The 19,193-nt window shown below is 41.0% G+C and overlaps 1 protein-coding gene across 2 annotated transcripts in view; it reads left to right on the plus strand.

The window, feature by feature from the left end:
• The window catches only part of clstn2 (calsyntenin 2), a 162,524-nt gene that overhangs the window by 62,112 nt on the left and 81,219 nt on the right, over positions 1 to 19,193 (plus strand). For both annotated transcript variants that reach the window (XR_005209106.1, XM_037787175.1), the window contains exon 2: positions 17,072 to 17,194. Coding sequence is in view for 1 of the 2 variants with exons in the window: in XM_037787175.1 (XP_037643103.1) it covers positions 17,072 to 17,194 (123 nt within the window). In the remaining variant the exon portion in view is untranslated. The remainder of the gene's footprint in view (positions 1 to 17,071; positions 17,195 to 19,193) is intronic.

Below are 19,193 nucleotides of genomic sequence, written 5' to 3' on the forward strand. Positions count from 1 at the left end.
CATAATACTCTCATTGTTTTAACATTAAGTGTTGCGTATAATCACCGTGGTCATTATGGTGAAAAAATCCATTATAACTGAAGATTTGATGGAGTAATTTTGGACAATAATTACACACACTGTAAGACGTACTGACCTTCCACACCACACTGATTATGTTAAAGGAAATAGTGTATTTCATTCATTCAAGTGCAACTGCACACTTAAACATGTTTTTAAGCTGTAAACTAAATGATATGACTGAAGTGTCTTTAAAATGTATAAAAACTGGCATTTCTAGTTGGCTGGTTACAGAAAATGAGCGGAATAACGGGCTAGTGGCCAGCGGCAGTGCTGGATCTCGGACCCCCTACCCTCTCGCTGGGAGACTACTTAGACCGGGAAGTGAGTGGACGCGACGGTCTGTCTCCAGAGCTGGCGCCCGCTCTGTGCGCTCTCCTCCCGGCGCTGTGGTCTCCCAGTGGCGGGAAGGGTGCAGAGGGACTGTGGGGTGCTAATTCTTGTCTCATTTGTGGTCTGATAAATAGTGAATTAAACAAATTCAGATCCCCATATCACTATTTTCCAAGCTACTGCAGCTACCTTTGTCATGAAGTATAGGCATGGTTTTATCTCTCAGCCCCTTGCCCACTTTAGGCATTTAGCATTTAGCATCGTTCAAATTTATGCAGTGGATGAACTAAGGCTCAGACCTGGGGGTGAAGTTACACTTTCATGCGTTTATTCATTCCTCTTTTTACACAGATGAGGGGAAATATAATAACTATTGTTAATGAAAACAGTTTAGTATTATGGCAGGGCTTCAGTTTGTAGGCTAATTAAGACACAAATTTCCATGATTAGTGTATTCCCTTTTTCATCATAAAAAGGTTGTAGAAACACACATGCACACAAACCTCCCTAACTTCAGCTCATTTGAAGTCACCGTCCAGTTACTTTTCTCTTTCTCTTTCTCTCTTTCAGCACCAACTCAATCCCTCAGGAGTCAGATGGTGTGATTTGACACTTTTACACAAATACAGTTTCTTTTACCTTTTGAGTCCTGATGCTCAAATACGACACACACCAGTGTGCACATCATTGTGACCATAACACTGTTGAGACAGTGTACTAAAATGGTACTTAAGACCTCTAACCCCTCATTCCCAGTGGTGGCGTACTTATTAATTCTGTCAGCGTTGTCGGGTTACTGTGTGTTGGTGTTTGCATACACATTTGTGGGCAATAAATGAGTCCGCTGTGGAAAGTAACTGTTTTTTATGCTCATACATTTCTAGAGGGGCTTATAGGCCTCTTCAGCCATGACTAAAGCTTTTCTCCCGCTTTAAAAATGCCTCTGCCAGCAACTTTAACCTCCCTGGAGTGATTTCTCACTCTTTATCCACAGTACCATACATGGATTTCCAGCTATTTTCCAGCCATATGTTATACCTTTATATTTGAAGTTCTTTAAGACTGTATTCACCTTTTGAATTCATTCCATTGCAATTTTTTGCAGGGGATTGGGCAAATATGCCTCCTTTATGTAAATGTATGTATATATTTATTATTGGAAACCAGTTAAGAACACAAAACAATGACAAATATTGTCCAGAAACCCTCAAAGGTACTGCATTTAGCATAAATAATATGCTCAAGTCATAACATGGCAAACTGCAGCCCAACAGGAAACAACAGCTGTCAGTGTGTCAGTGTGCTGACTTGACTATGACTTGCCCAAAACTGCATGTGTATCATGAGGTGGGCATGTCTGTAAAGGGGAGACTTCAAGGTCAGAGGTCAAGCGACCCCTTTGAAAATGGCCATGCCAGTTTTTCCTCGCCAAAATTTAGCGTAAGTTTAGAGCGTTATTTAACCTCCTTCACAACAAGCTAGTATGACATGGTTGGTGCCGATGGATTCCTTAGGTTTTACTAGTTTCTTATGATACCAGTATCTTCTCTAGCCTTAAAACTGAGCCTGCTTCAGCCTCCGAAAGATCGATTGCGTTAATGCGTTAAAGAAATTAGTGGTGTTAAAATGAATTTGCGTTAACGCCTGATTATCGCGCTAACTTTCACAGCCCCAATAATATAATAATAATAAATATAAATACACTATATATGTACAGTATATACTGTATATAGGTAGGTGCCATGAAATGGCTGCTAATTAAAACTGCAGAAGAACAACAATTTCTCAGCGACCGTTTCTCAATTTTAGCTGAAGAACTCGTTAACTTTGAAATTAATTAATTTTGTTGTTAAGGGCATTTTGTGGACTCAAGTAGTTCTAATATAGCATTAACAGCACCCACATGACCTGTGACAGCAAATTTGCTTGTGTGAACTATAGTGGATGTTAGGGGCATAGTTAACTGCAGTCAGCAGCTCTGAAGACATATCCATACATACACAGGAGGTTTAATGTATCATGATTACAGCAGTTTTTTTAATGAATTGAGAGTATATTTCAGTCCATGTGCATTATATTGCTTATCATGAAAATGAGATCCGTATCCTGTTTTCACAAATTGGGAAACTTTTTTCACAATTTTTGTGACAGCTTCTTCTTCACAGATGGAACAGACTAGCCATTTTTAGACCGCCCAGTGTAGTCGCTGTGCTTGAGCTCTGTCTGTTGAGGACACCGCAGTGGAAGTAATTTCCTGCTCCCTTCTTGTTAGAGCGCTATTGAAACAGATTTTGTGCTGTAATTGAATCAGACATCTTGCAGCTTGGACTGATATAACAGACTTCCTGCTCTTTTTAATCCATTATTCCCCTGGTGTATTCGTAGATGTTAGACATTGTCCAGAGGAAACTGAACCGCGGGGTCAGGCGGAAGCAGGTCAAGGGCGGCCAGTTAAAGGTGTCGGGGTTGTTCCTGTGTTAATCTTACAACCACTTTCTCTTAGGTGGGTCTTCATTCAGATGCTTGACTGTCTGAATACATCGTATTTTAGTGATCAGAGTACTAGTTTAGTAGAGGATTATTGTATTCATTTTGTGCTAGAAAAGTAAACAGCAACCCACATTTTGAAATCTGCTAATCCTCATCTGTTAACACATTGTCGTTATTATCATCAGTATCCATCCAACATGTGTTAAATATTTTTTCCCCATTTGCGGCTGACACTAAAGTGTCACTCCAAATTTTTTCCAGCTTACTCGTTCAAGGGACATTTAATATAAGTCTTCACCAGGAACCCTGGAAAAAGTCCCAATAAATTTTCAGACTGACAGTTAACACCTGTTACGTGATGCCACTGACAGGTCGAAAGAGAGAGAGAATGAGAGAGAGAGCAAAAGAAAGATGAGGGTAAATGGGTTTAGATGACAGATTTACCATGGCAGACAGCGACAGACGGTAAGAAAAGACAGTCTGACTCACAGCTGATACAGCTGAGATTTTGCGGGATAAGAAATGCAGCAACCAAACAGATGTCTGCCAAAGTACAACTTTCAGGACTGGAGTGGATCGAGTGATGTGTCTCTCACCCAGAATGGTGTCTTGAATGTCAAACTAACCGACCCGGCAGAGCAGGGAGACTTATGAGCTAATGTGACAAAATAGATACAGGGATGACAAATAGTGAGGTACCTAGTTAGTTAGCAAATTAGCAAATTAGCCAGGAGAAGGATTGGGGTCAAATGTTTTCAGAAACATCTTGTAGTGTACTATTAAGCTGTAAAATGAGAAAGTTTGTGACCTAGCAGCCATGTTGAGATCAGTTGAGGAAATACCAAGCACCGCCCACCAGCCGGAGCAAACTTTCTCATTTATGACAACTCCAAGTACACTACAAGATGTTTCTGAAAACATTTGAGTCGAGAAATAGGCATTACAATAACGAAATATTGATTCATATTTGATCAGCGCTACCTAGTTTGACCGTTTGATCGGAGTTTGCGAGTGATTGACAGCTGCCTCCGCTGAATGAACAGCCAATAGGAACACTCTCTCTCTGAAATGACCTGTGATTGGCCAAAGTCTCCCTTCACAGGCTAGATTTCTTAAAGCCTGAAAACAGAGCCATGAGGAGGTGCAGATGTCTAGTTATCTCTCAGAACACTTGAATTACAATATGCTGAAAGGTTATTATGGATTTTTTTGTCCAATGATGCCAAAAACATTCAGCCTACTGCAGGTTTCAGTGCATGCATTATGAAATTATTTTTGGTACTGTAAAGATGTATACAGCAGTAAATATATTTAACCGTTCATTTACTACAGTATACCATGTGATGAACTGGCATATCCAATTTGCACCTTTGTCACATACGTCTTCCTTGTTGGGGATTATAACAAAAAACTTCTCAGTTGAAGGTGTACAATAGTGTCACTGAATATACGATGCAAAACTTGACACAAACAGATGGAGGGATCACTCACACCAGCCAGTCAGGGCGTGGAATTTCCATTTAAAGTTTTTTGACATTCAGCAGATTGTCGCATTTGAAGTGAGTTGAAATGAGTGCAAATGGTCGGCTGTTTACGTTGGTTGATCACCACATGAGGCTCGAGTCTGCAGAGTGGAACTGTTTCTTATTCAATCCAGTCAGTCACACTGCCATCCATTTCTCCTCGCCATGGCTCCTCTCGCTGCCTGCTGCTTTCTGTTAATGGAGATATCACCTCCTCCCTCCTCCTCCCTCCCATCCCCTTCTCTGCTCTCTCTTTGTTGTCCTCTTCCCTCCACCACTCCACTTTCACTTCACTCCTCTCGAATCCCTCTGTTGTGCCCCTTCATTGGCCCACTCAGTGAAACTAAATGACAGTAAGCCATCACTAAGAGCACTCTGCATCTGTTTTTCTGCAGAAACTAATCAGCTGGTTATCCAAGACGCGCTCCCTCCCGTTCTCGTTGTACTGTAAATCAAACAAATGATTCATAACAAGCAGAAGAGGCATACAAGGAAGAAAAACAAATAAGGTTTATTATTGAGTGCAATTCTGGAGGGCAGGCACACTGCGTTTCTTTCAGCAGGGCTCAATATTTCCTTTATAGTGAATGCCAAGCGCTCTAATGGCAAACAATTGACATTTTGAGACTCCCCGGGCATCGCTTTAGCTCTGGCGTCAGGAAATGCCACAGCAGAGGGAAAAAAAAAAACGTAATCAGGGAGTTAAACAAATTGGAATGTTTGCTTAAAAGTGTAATGACAGCGATTATTTTTCGGAGCATTGGCGCTAATCCAAATAGTATTTCTGATGAATTAAATGAAAGAGCAGACTTGTCATCTGCCTTATATGACATCAAAGCTCCCACAAGTCTTTCAGATGAATGCCATGCTTTCATAAGCTGAAGGTTACCAACGTTAATATTTAGTTTGTTATGTGTTATGCCCATACAGTTATTTCATGTGTCTTGGTCCTCAAGGTTAACCTTCAAACTGTGATGCGCTGTAGCCTTTCTGTTTCGTGAGTTTAGACTAAAACAAATCCTGTATATCATATATTAACAGGCAGCAGAGCATGGATTGCCCTTCTCTGTGTTTTGGTTGTGGATCATAGCATTTCTGCAGTTCGGAATTGTTGTCATTTTCTGTAACAACGCCACCCACTCACAATCCACAGTCTCCATAGGGTTCTGCTGACTCATCAGATCCACCAGAATTAGAAACCTGCTGAGTTTCATCTCACGCTCACGAGGAGATACAATACCACCACAGACCATTAACTTCCTACCCTAGGTCCTTTCTTCCTTCTTCCCTCCCTCTGTGATTATATTAATATCTTTCTCTTCTTTCAGCAGTAGGGAAATGTGATTTTTTTTATTTGCTCATGGCCATCTACAAACACATTCATGGCTTGCACACTCTGTCCTCAGACATACCCACGTAAATCTGCAGTTGTTTTTCTTACATGCCTATAGACATTGCACTGCTGCGTGCAAAACATTTGATGCCAATTAAACGCAGTGGCTTCGTTTCCCCTCCTCAGTTTGTTCTGATGCAGACAGCACCAGACTGGGGAACGGAAAAGCAGGGAGTTTGTACTGTATGTCGCAGAGCAATTATGGCACATCCGTATCTCACACGTTGTTGTTCAGATAGGAATGCAACCTCCGAATTGTCTTGATGGGATTGTGGGTAAAGCCAAATTAAATCAAAATCTCCGTAAACTAATTGTCTTCATTGCGCGGGGGAGGGGGGCTTTATGGCTCGTGGTTGGTGGAGATCACAGTTTATGGCCGCTTTAATGAGCAGTTAAAAAGAAGAAGAAAAAACAAGACATAAAAACAACAGCACTGCCTGCAAATCTAACTGTACAAGGAGGAAGGGTCCTCAGAGAGAGTGAGTGGGAAGAGTTTATGTTCTGAAAATGACCCACCGGCCAGCTCTAACCTACTTCTGCTTAAAGTGCAGGACTTATTTGCAGCAGTCAATATTTAAGCCTAATTACTCTGTTCTTGCTAACTGCGTCTTACACTTCAGCACTGGGACTGTAAAAGTCAGAGTTGATGCTCATAGTAATTATGGACATAATGTAATGATTTTGTCCCCCTCCTCTCCTGGGCGTTGGAGTTTCTAATGCTTAATCTACTGCTGTTGGAGTTGGCTCCCTTCTCAGCTATTGCTGTACTGCTGTAAATGGGCTTAACTGTTGTGTTATAGAGCGCAGCTCGGGCCGCATATTTCTGTCCGAACCCGACCCTCGTCCGTCACCGTAGTAACTGAGCCCGACCCGAACCCGATAGGCGTTCTGGGTTTTTTTTGTCCACCTTTTTTTACCCTGTCATGCAATTGTTACCATGGTTACAGCTTGTATTCTGGGCTACACACACATGTGGAGAACATTAGCCTACATGAATGTCAAAAGGCATTGGTTTATGTACTGTTACTGATCTTGTAACCGTTGTTAACTGAACTTTGTACATAATCCAACCATCATGGAGGAAGAAGATAGCATCCAACGCGGCTTCAGCGCTGTCCTCCTCTGGTTGATGGTTCTCCTAGCAACGCTAATGTTCCCCGATGACAAATTTTGTTTAACGTCCAGCTAGCTTTACAATATGTGTTGCGTTCATGCGTCGTTACGTAAATAACTACCACCAACAGCACTGAGCAAGACAGTAGATTCTTCGTATTTATTTATTTTTACATTATATATTCACGAAGAGTAGACTGAACTGACCCAAGCCCGGACGTCATTTGTAAATATCGGTCCGAATCCACACGGGTATCCACACTCTATTGTGTTACTGAAAATGTCGGCTGGTCATGATAAATGGTCTCTGAATTGTTCAGTTTACATACGGGCTAAAAGAATGCTTTCTGGACCCTGAAATAAATGAAAGATCAATGACAGTGTCCTGAGAAATCAAGCGGGAAAGTAAAGTTAACGTAAAGAAGTAGTACAACTTGTATGATGCATTTGGTTAAAGATGCATTCAATGATTGAACACTGACACGGGATGACCTTACAAAGTTATTGTACCAAATGTGTTAACAAACAAACGTCTATTTACACATCCAGCATACACAGAGCAACATTAGCATTCATTTACTGTAGCAGGGCTCCAGAGTGCGACCAAAAATCTGTCAAGTGCGACTAAACATTTTCATTGGTTGCACTGGTCCGTCTGACATATAGCAGGTCTGTCTGTGTGTGTGTGTGTGTGTGTGTGTGTGTGTGTGTGTATGTGTATGTGTGAAGCTGCGCACTGTAGTGCTACTCCTCGAGCGACGTCACAACCTTAAAACATACCGGTAATTCAAAATGAAGACAATTATCGATTGTTTATTTGCCAGGAAAAATGCTGCGGTGCCTGTTACACCTGTCCACAGCCTAAGGTGGCTAATTCTGATAAGAGGCGCCGGATTCATTTCAGAAGTGGAGGCAAAAAGTGTGTGTGTCAACTTAACTGCTAATTTATTCTCTGCTCCAATGATCGCCAAACAGTTGAGCTCTGAGCGCATCTCTCTTTCTCTGTCGCTCGACCAAACACTTGCTACACACATTACGCTACTTTTATTCAAACGTATAGTGTAAAAATGTAGATTACACTTAAACCCGGCCTTGGACATTTTCACACGATAGTACTGCGAGCATCAAAGCTTGGCGTAGCATTTTACACATTGTTTTCTTCATCTATACTCGGGGGCGTAAAGTGGTTCTCATCCAATATCTTCGGCGGAGATGCTCCACTATGTTCACCAGCTAGTCGCCAACCCCAACAATGAGCTGATAAACGCTAAAATGCTCCTGACGCATCCATATAAGAGACAAGTCTTGCATGAGATTATTTGTTTTAACTGCCTCCTTAGATAAACCAAGAATAAAAGATATTGTTTAATATTGTGATACTCGTCATGGTGTCAGGGGAGACTCCTGTTTCTCAAATGTAGAACATTCATGTGTAATCTTTTTTGTGAGATAATTAAGAATGTTTTTAAGTTTTCTCCCGTGCTGAATTTCTGTAAAATTAACATGCAGTCAGTGAACAATAATTGAACGCCATGTCCGTAGTACTTTATTCTTGTTCTGTTAATGAAGCTAGAAACAAAGGGAAAGAAGAGAGGGGCATTATCTCTGAGCTGCATGTTTCAACACCAAAACTCTGGTTGAAAATTAGATTGAATGAAAATGACACCAGAAGTGATTAATATGAGTTAAAACTGTGTTTTGCAATTCATAGCACAAATGTTGAAAACCTTTTTCATATACCTAAACAGAAACAGTTTAACTTAACTGATTTTTTTAACTTTTTATTCTATAATTTGATAACTGCCATCTAGGGCTGCCCCCTTTAATCGATTAGTTGACTAATTGGTCGTTTTGGTCTTAGACTAAGATTTCTTTAGTCGATTTGCTGCGCACACCGGCTATGACCGCTCCGTCCTCCTTACGGCGATTACCTCATTAACGTTGTGGTTCCCTTATAGCATTGGGTTTAAATCTGAAATATTGCCAAATAGGCGCTTTTGCTTTTCGCTTCGAGACCTCTGCCATCATCTTGTCCGTCAACTGTCTTTCGTCCCGTTTGTGTGGAATATGACTCCTACAACTCTGAGCAGAGACTTTCGCTTTCAGTTTGTAGCGTCCGTCATCCGACTATGTATTGATAACACGGCGCTGATATGCAAAAATGAACTAAATGGGTTTTATTTCTGTAAAAAAAGCGAAACGACGGTGGGGACGGTGGGGACGGTGGGGACGGTGTGGACGGTGGGGTCGGTGGGGACGTAATGTCATCGGTATGTGCCGGTAACAGCGACTACTGCGACAAGCCTAGTCAGCCCTATAGTCTACTAATAATTTCTTTGTTTGAAGTCAGCCCTACTGGCAGCAAAGAGTGGGGAAAAATTGGATGGTTTTGACAAAAGGGAGAGACATGAAACACAGGGTGAATGAGGAAAATTACATATGACAAACATCCCCTACAAGACTTGAATCAGGGACGTCACACTTACATGGTACACATCCGTATTACACGAATACATTCTTACCCAAAGCTGCAGTGATAACAGATACCTGACTGGTATGGTTCTCTTTCTTCCTGTGTCTTCTCCTTTTTCTGATAATGAGGAGGGATTTAATTTATGGGGCGTCGTTGTCTCGTCACCATCAAAGCGTTGGGTGCGTCTCAAAGCCCTGTCACTTTAGAAGGCCTCTGCGAGGTCTTTCCTTACATGAGAGGAATGGAGAGTATGATCACAGGCGTGTAATGTATCCAATAGGAATTCAAGTTAATATTTGAGTAGGAAAATTAATTGAAGGATTTGTGAGGTCCTATAGGCAGCACCCTCTTCTCCCTACAGTAAGTGCTAGCTATGCCTGCCCTCTCTTCTACCCTCAATAGCCCCATTTTCTCACTGACTCCCATTCCCTTATTATCCCTCCCTTCTCACCCCATCGCCTCCAGTATGGCTGCTTCTTATCTTCCCTTGCTCTCTTTTCCTGTTTAACCCTCTAGCCCTCCCTCCTTTAATCCACTTTCATCATGTTCTCCCACATTTCGCTTTATGTCCTTTTTGTTTCCGCATTCGGTAAATAAAGTAAATCCATCTTTATGAGCTACTTTTCTCCCTGGTGTTGAGTAATGGCGGCTTACAGGTCCACAGTCACACAAAATTGTGTCAACAACTCAGCCATTAACTCAGAGCTGTATCTTATTGAGGACACTCAGTAGGTGAGAGGGTGTGTGTGTGTGTGTGTGTGTGTGTGCTCACCTCAAGTTTAATTACTGCTCATTCTAGCAGGGCGCTGGGAGGTCACTGTAGATTTGCACATGCTCAGTCTGCTTCCTCGCCTTTCAATAGCACTGAGGCTCCGTCATTATTCTGTTATAGTACTGAAATGTTGATGCACCCTGTGGGATCCTTTTTTCCCTTATTTTTCTATTCTTAGCTCCCTGATCCACTCCACCTCTTTCATCCTCCTCTCTCATATTTTTTATCATATTGTGCATAGTTTACATTATCTCACTTTCCCCTCTTGGTGAGAGATATTTGTGATTTACAGAGAGAACCTCTAAATTCGAAATAGATCGTCAAGTGCCTTATGTAATTTGCATGAAGAGCAGAGAGGTTTTTTACCACATTGTACTGGTTTCTCTGTGCAGGTTACTAAGTATTTTAGGCCAGCCGGCTGTATTTCCTCCTTATTAGCCAGAATGCTAATTTGGATGCTTGGTGCCTTTTTCTTACTTTCAGAATCAGTAATATCTTTTAAATCTCTTCTCAAAACTTTCTGACATTGGATTTATTGTGATGTCCTGTTTTTTTCTATCTAGTAGGGCTGGGCGATATGGCCAAAATCTTCTATCACAACATAGGTAATTTCTCAATAATGATATATCACAATATAGCATGTTTTCTGGTAATTCATTAAATAGTCAATATGAAATAACCACATGGTAAAGCCTATTGTATGTGAATTTAATACTTGACATATGAAAAGTTCTGAGTATTTTTCTCATTTGAAGAACTTGAGTGCAAAAAAGTTTTAAGTAAAATTATAGAAAAAAAATAATAAATATAAGCCTAGCCTATTGTCACGATAAAAACAATATAAAAAATATATACAATAAACATGTTTGTATAGTTTTGATGCTATACAGTACATCGTTATATTGCCCAGCCCTACTATCTAGCTTTTCATTTTTATTGTTTTCTACCTCTTCTCTTTATTACTTGTTCTAAAAGTTTCTCCTTTGACTTTTTCTTTTCCATTTTGTCTTCTTCTTCTTCTTCTTCTTCTAGTTATTATTGGTATTTTGCCTTACTGGTAGTCTATTCCACTGCAGCATCATTGTAATGAAATAAATGCTAAATATAAATGGATTTGACATGACATGAATCGATCAATACGTAGCACAATAATGCAGTGTCTCTCTAAATACATGCTGGGATCCAAATTAAATATAGATTATCAACCGCCTGTGTCCCTACAGTAATATGTTTTCATGAGCCTCCGTCCCAGGGGAGGACACTAACATTTTGATTTCAATACCAGGATGGACAAGTTGGCAATCCCCTGCAGTAATGTTATTTACAGGAAAGCACTGTCTTGTTTCTGGATTTCTCTGTTCATATTAATGTCACATCAGATTTTATCCAGTGCTGTACTAGAGCCACTTTTAGGCTGTTTCTTCTACTAAGTGAATTATTCCTCCATAATGTGCATCCTGGTGCTGTAATGCTGTAATCGCTGCAGATGTTCCTGAGGAAATGGCCAAAGACGCCTTGCGTATTGCACTCAATGACACTTGTAACCAAATTAAAGGAGGAACCACATGCTACAACAATGGTTTTTATTAGCCATGCGGCATGGATGGCTCCGTCTTTCTGTCGGTCGCTCAGTCCACCGCTTTGGTCCAGACTGTCAGATGGATTGCATCACAATTGTGTACTGACATTCATGGTCCTTAGAGGATTAATCCTGATGATTTATGTGATCCTCTGACTTTTGATCTAGTGCCACCATGAGGTTGACATTTGTGGTTTTGAGTAAAATACCTCAACAACTATTGGATGGATTGCTGTGAAATTTGATACGTTCCCTCCGGATGATTTGTGATAACTTTGGTGATCCTCTGACTTTTTCCTCGAGCGCCATCATCAGGACAACATTTTTAATTTATCCAATATTTTTGGTTGAACACCAAATACCTGAAGAATGAATGACCATCAGCCTCAGCTGTACTTTTTGTTTAGCACTAAGTAGTAAATGTTAGCATGCTAACAGGCTAAACAGAGATTGTGAATATGTAAAGCATTGTGCCTGCTAAACATCAGCATGTTGTCATTTTGAGTATGTTACTATTTAGCACACAGCTAGGGATGGGCGATATGGAGAAGATCAAATATCACAATAGTTTTACCAAATAGCTGGATATCGATATTATAATGATATTGTAGGGTTGACCATTGATGCTTTTACAAAATATTTACACAGTGAGATTTTTTTTATAAATAATCATCATTTGGATATAATGACTAAATGGGTAAATACAGTGGAAACCGCTTATAGTGATCACGTCTGTCCGGGTCAAATTGATCACTATAAGCGGATGATTATTATGACCAAATGTTCTCTTTATTTCTCATGCAGATTACTATCTAATTGATTACTAATTACTTATTGCTAATTGATCTAATTTATTACATGAATACAAAGTAATGAAACGGACAGTGTGAGCGCTGCATACAGAACAGTGTTTGCAGAACGGTGCCCCTTTGCCGAGTCTCCTCGCTCACTCACCTGGTAGCGGCATGGAGGGAGACGGGCGCCGATCTGCATGTGTGCCGCAGAGCTGGTAGAGGATCGGCAAAGTTTCAATTTTGGGGGCATTACGTGACCAGGCATTATAAATCCACTTGACAAGGGCGGCTTCAACCACAGATGTTTTCCTCGTGCATAGTCATTTTCTCTGAATAAAAAACGAATTTCTTTTTCCCGTCATGATTTCAATGTGTATGCAGCACATCAGGAATCTAACCGGAAAGCAAGCGGTCCGCAAGGCAACCTAACAAGGGAGTAAAGTAGGCTGAAAAAAACAAAACAAAAATTCAATTAACGTTAGTCTAACGTAGTTTTAAAATGTTTTTCCATATGTTTTCATGTATGAAAAGACCCAAAATGAACACTGTAAGCGGACTACTTGATTACTATGAGTGAATTTTTTAAACAGCATTTATTTAGGAATGATTCTGTCCCAAGCTTTCTGATCACTATAAGCGGTTGATCACTGTAACCATGATCACTATAAGAGTATACTAGAGTCTGGAAAGGTAAAATTACATCACTTTACTGTAATGCAGCCTTTAAAACCAGGAAAAACATATCCAAAATGATGATGATATCTAGTCTCATATCACGATATCGATATAATATCGATATATTGCCCAGCCCTAAGCACAGCCTCACAGAGCCCCTAGCAGTAGCTCGCTGTAGACTCTTAGTCTCTGCTCCATGGTGCATTTGGTAGCAGGGCTGCCTTTGTCACGGCAGCTGCTCCTGGCTGAGTTTTTCCTCCTGGAACGCAAACTTACCTCAATTTTTGTTTCATTGCTGCGGCTCAGTTCAAGGATGTCAAGGATGAATGCCTTAAACGCATCACTAATGGCTTTACAGTACTACATGTCATGAAAGCCATTTTGGAAATAGCCCATTTCCATGGTCTGATGTGTGCTCTTTCTAAAAAAGAGCCCTTATATTAGACTCCCTTTAAAGAGTCACAGCTCTGCCTCCTCAACCACCACCCTATTTGTGTGGGATGAATGTAAGACCTTGAGCCAGAAATTGAACCTGCCATCCATGAGTAAACTGCGCTGGCTGTGGGCTGCTATTAGACTTACTGAAGACATCTTCAAATGTAAATGAAATGCTATGTGAGCATGATGGATTAATATATTTACTCTGGCAAGTGCAAGCCCATAGAAATGAAGACTAAACTGAATAATGGCTATTTTTATAGTCTGTTTTATAGTCACCTCAGCGCCACCGTCTAATATGGTCTTGGTTTTGAAGAGTCTCTTTATGAGATTGTTTCAGTTCATTTCACATCTGCTTTTGGGTTGAAATTTGTACTAACACAGAAGAGCAATCAAAGAAAGCTGCAAGCACTGTTAGGATGAAGCTGTGCCTACAATACAACATAAAAGTGTGTGTACTTGTGTGCTTTAATGCCTCGATTGCAAGTGAAATACTCCAGGTGTAAAGATGCCTAAACACCACTTGAAGACCTCCTCTCTTCTCTCTACTTTCCAGCAGAGCAGAGTCATGCTGTTTGCTGCAGTGCTTTCTCTCTCCTGCATGAGCATGAGATGAGACTCCTAGTATGAATAATGTCTTCCCTTGTGGTTCTCTATAATCCACTCTCTACTCTGTCTCAGCAGGGAGAGAGTCCCATCTAAAATAATCAGTCAGTGAATTGAAGGAGTAGAAGGCAAGTGTGAATGACAATACACAGGCACAATCATGGCATTTTGTTAAAGGTTGTCTATACGATAGTGTTGCACGGTGTACCGATACTGGAAAGGTATCGCGATACCCTCCCGTTAGAAACTGTACGATACCCCGTTTTATTATTACCGATACTTTGGTAAGAGTGACAGAGTTTTAATACGAGCCGTGAGTTGCGTCGATGTGCGACCGCGGGGCTGCGTGTGTGTGCAACGCTCTGCTTTAGAGGACGCCATTAGGATTGGGATCCCGTAGGAGCAGGCACTTATAACTTTGCTGCTGGTGGGAGCAAGTGGCCAAAAAATTAACTGTAGTGATAACTAGAAGGATGGGGTCAACAAGTGAAGTTGAAAAGAAGATTAAAGCCGGTCATGAACCGCTCACCGGCTGCACAGTCCCGCTCTGAGCTGTTGTCTCTATCAGCAGAACTCCCTTAAAAAAACAAGGAAATAACAGTGCGGCTCTAATTACCGATTCATCATCTTTTCTGAATCTGTCCAAGCTTCTCCTGTAATTCGGCAAACACATAATCCAACAAAGAGCACGTGTTAAAGTATTATTTTACCGTGTGTCTCTGTAACTTGAAATGGACGGAGAGGAAAAGCAGTCTGGTGAGATTGACTCTGCTCTCTCTCTTCACACCACTTCGACACAACACAGCTGTAAAATGAGAAAGTTTATGACCCAGCAGCCATGTTGAGATCAGTTGAGGAAATACCAAGCACCACCCACCAGCCGGAGCAAACTTTCTCATTTTACAGCTAAACAGTACACTACTATACAAGATGTTTCTGAAAATATTTGATGCGAGAAATAGTCATTACAGTAACAGATGATGATGATTCGTATTTGATTGACAGCTGCATCCGTTGATGAACAGCCAATAGGAACGCTCTCTCTCTGAAATGACCTGTGATTGGCCAAAGTCTCCCGTCACGGGCTAGATTTTTTAAAGCCTGAAAACAGAGCCATGAGGAGGTGCAGAAGTTTAGTTATCTCTCCGAACACTTGAATTACAATATACTGAAAAAGTTTATAATGGAATTTTTGCCCAATGATGCCAAAAATATTCTACCTACTGCCACTTTATACAAACATGTTTCTTTTGTACAGGCCTAACACTGTGTTCCCTATTTTATTTTTTTTACTTTGACCCTGTTCTCTCAACTCAGTATGGTGACAAGCGGGGAGAAAATGGAATAGTAGGACAAAACTACTGAGATTTCTCCAAACAGATGCAAATCTGTGAGAAGGTTTTAGGAACAGTTGCATTTTTAAATCACTGCCAGCTGGACATGTCATCTGTTCATTGGCATGAGACAAAGCGTTCCTCTTCAGTGGATTGAAAGGTCAAGTTGACATCCCAGGTCCCTGCAGAGAGTGACACTTGTACACTAGAGATATGTGCAATGTGTGTGTGTGTGTGTGTGTACACACTAAAGTGCATGTATGGTTGTTTTTGCGGCTTGTACACCGCTCTCTATCAACACGTGAGGCCCTGCTGCGAGGAAAGTGGGAGGATGTTTAATTTACAGTGTGAGTAACTATGTGTGATGGTGATCTGTGTTAATCTCCAGCTCATCCTCCTGACCTTTCTATCACATCTGTGACAGGGTGGTTGAATCCCCAATGTTGTGGAACACTAGCACAGAGGCAGAAACAGAGAGAAGGGGAAGGAGAGAAAAAGAAACGATGAGAATGCACTATAGAGAAGGATGATGGAGCTGGAGGACGGGTAGAGATGTAGAGGTCAAAACACAGAGCTTAACGCAGAGTCGGATTTCTGTAGTTCACGATGTCACAGCTCAGAACTCTCACTAAAAATAAATGTGTATAGCTATAACAAGGTTTTTAAAGATTTTCCGGCCTGCTGTTGTTTTCCCCGAATAAGTCAAAGTGTAAGAAGTTTAAAGCTTTTGCGGCAAAGACCTGGTTCAGTTCCTCAGAAGTGTAGCCTTCTCTTCTCTTCTCTTCACTTCTCTTCTCTTCTCTTCTCTTCTCTTCTCTTCTCTTCTCTTCTCTTCTCTTCTCTTCCTCTCTTCTCCTCTCCTCTCCTCTCTAACAAAGCACTACAGAGAGCCACAGAGTCATTTTTAAAGCAAGACAATCATAGGTGTAAAGCTATACAACAAGTAAGGGATTATGTACAGCGAGTCATTATTGCAAAATAAACCCCGACAGGGTGATGCAGGACCCTGACGCGAAGCATTGCCCTGAAGAGGTTTTTATTTTGTAACAATGACATGCTCGCTGTACATTATCCCGCTTATTACACGGCTACTTACTTAAGAAATCAATAATTTGATGCAAAAATGGTCCGCCAGAGTCTGAGATCAGAACCACTTCTATAGCAACGGTCTGCGATAAGGAAATAACAGACTTTAGAATGTCGTAATTGCAATAACGCTGTAATTTTCGCAATGTTCACTCCCGGATTTCCATTCTACCTTGTGTCATCTGAAAGAGAGATCAATCACAAAACACAGGCATGATCACAACATAATGTTTTTAAAAAGTTTTAGAAGTTTCCTTGCCTTCTGTTTCATCATTCTCAGTCCTCTTGACGTGACTCAGCACGCTTAAATACAGTTTGAAACAACAAAGCATGTAAATGACAGTATATCAATCCTTACAATAATGCTGTAAACTAATATGTGCATATCCTTCTCTTCCACAGTCAACAAGCACAAGCCGTGGATAGAAACATCCTACCACGGTGTGATCACAGAGAACATGGACACGGTGCTGCTGGACCCTCCGCTGGTAGCTCTAGACAAGGATGCCCCGGTCCCCTATGCTGGTAGGAAAAACAAACACACTACAGAAAAAGAACACCCACTGTACAGCATCCACCCACATTTAGAAAGTATAACACATACAGTATACACATCCACCCACGTGAACGTCGTCTCACACCCGCATTGACACAGAGGCGAGGATGCTTCAGTACTGTGTGCAGGAAACTGTGGCAACTTCACACCACGAGACAAAAACAGATGATCCAACAGTTCTCTGTGCTCACCGTTTGTCATCGAGACTGAATTCCATTTATCACCCCTAGCAGTGTAAAACAACTGGTTTTCTTTCTTTTTTTTAAGAGCACTTTCTACTCATCTTTGTATAGAATTGGTCAAAAACTCACACAGGACAGAGAGCTCCAGCAGTATATTATTACATTTAAACCTTTTTGATAATTGCTGCAATACATGAACGTCAAACCCTCTAAGTGCTGTTCTTTTATATACAATTTGTGGCTGGGATTTTTTGGTGGTTTAAATTCACAATAGCAGGAGCTTTGAGTTGGATGGAGGAATGATTCTAGCTTACTGCGGTTTATGAAAATGCATTTATTTTCATAACCTTGTCAGGTTCGGAGTTTAGATACATCTTCCTCACTCCCCCTGACAGGGATCTATTCATGGCTGCTGATAATTGAAGCCATGCGTCATCCTTTTTTTTCTTGCCACTGAATTGCCCCAATTTAACCTGACCAAGAGATTGTTCTCAAGAGTGGAGGAATTATATTGCTGAGGCATGTCGGCTTTTCCTGATGACAATGTTAATTTTCTAGTCTAAATCTTAATCTGACACCGTGGAGCTGTTTTACAAGCTTGTCTACGACATTAAACAGTTACAAAGCACAGGTTTATTTTACAATGTGTAATCCAGCTTGAGTATCATACATTTCTATGATGTAGCACTTTGTACCATTCATTTATTAATGTTCTGACTTCATGAATCAATCTTTAGAACTCCTTAGAAATGTATTATGTAATGCCTTACATAAAAGCAGGGGGCCTTGACTTGGGGATGTCCCCTTCAGCAGTATTTAATGGTAGTATTAGATGTATAGATGCTCTACATTCACTGAAAGATTGGATATTGAGGACTCACTTTAGCTTTTTGAGAACAGGTTTCCAGCCTAGTAGGCCAGGTAAAAATACCTGAGAAGTCCATGACAGCGTTTTAACTTCTTATCGCTTCTCATGTTTGGTTTCCATTAAACCAGGTGCTGGGAGCGTAGTACCGACTGGAAGTTGTCTGGTTCAGTCACAGAACAGGTACACGTTTAACAATAACAGTACGCCATCATTGTAAATCTCATCCCCAGATGATTGTTTCGGGGGCTGATTATGTTGTCTAACAAGAGCTGGAATCAGACCGCCGTCACGCAGGTACAGCAGAGCTGACAGTAACAGGAAGGAGAGAGACAGAGAGCGCTATTATAATTGGACAAAGTATTCTGAGACTCAAAGGCAAATGAAGAGGCTTTTTTGGCAGCTAACGCTTAACAGCTCATTATGGCGAAATGGCTCCTATTAATCCCGGCGCTGACAACCATGGAAAACTGATACTCAGCTGTTTTTTCTTCCTCTTTTTTCCTTTTTTTTTGTGTGTGTGTGTTTTTGTTCTAACGCCACAGTCATTATTTAGTGTTTCTCGATGTTACGTGCGAGCTGTTCTGTAAATAATGGGTAAATACAGCTGACCTTGAGGAGCGCAAAACAGCCTGGATCCAAGTTTTTGGGCCTTTACCAGCCCTGTATTGCACATATACTGTACAGTGTAACCAGGGTTGGAAATTAGCACAAGCGACCAGCCAAATGCTGGGAAAATATGCAAGTGGCTGCTAGATTTGCTTCACTCACCAGCCAAAAAAACCAATAGTAATCTATTGAGTGGCTGGTACATTTTGTAATCTGGCAGTTGGACAAAAAAGTCAATTTTGTGTGTAACCACAAATGCTGTGGCATATGTAGATGTACTGTATATGAAGCTTTAATTATGCTTTGGAGGGG

Source organism: Sebastes umbrosus, chromosome 12, assembly GCF_015220745.1.
Source record: "Sebastes umbrosus isolate fSebUmb1 chromosome 12, fSebUmb1.pri, whole genome shotgun sequence".
NCBI lineage: Eukaryota > Metazoa > Chordata > Actinopteri > Perciformes > Sebastidae > Sebastes > Sebastes umbrosus.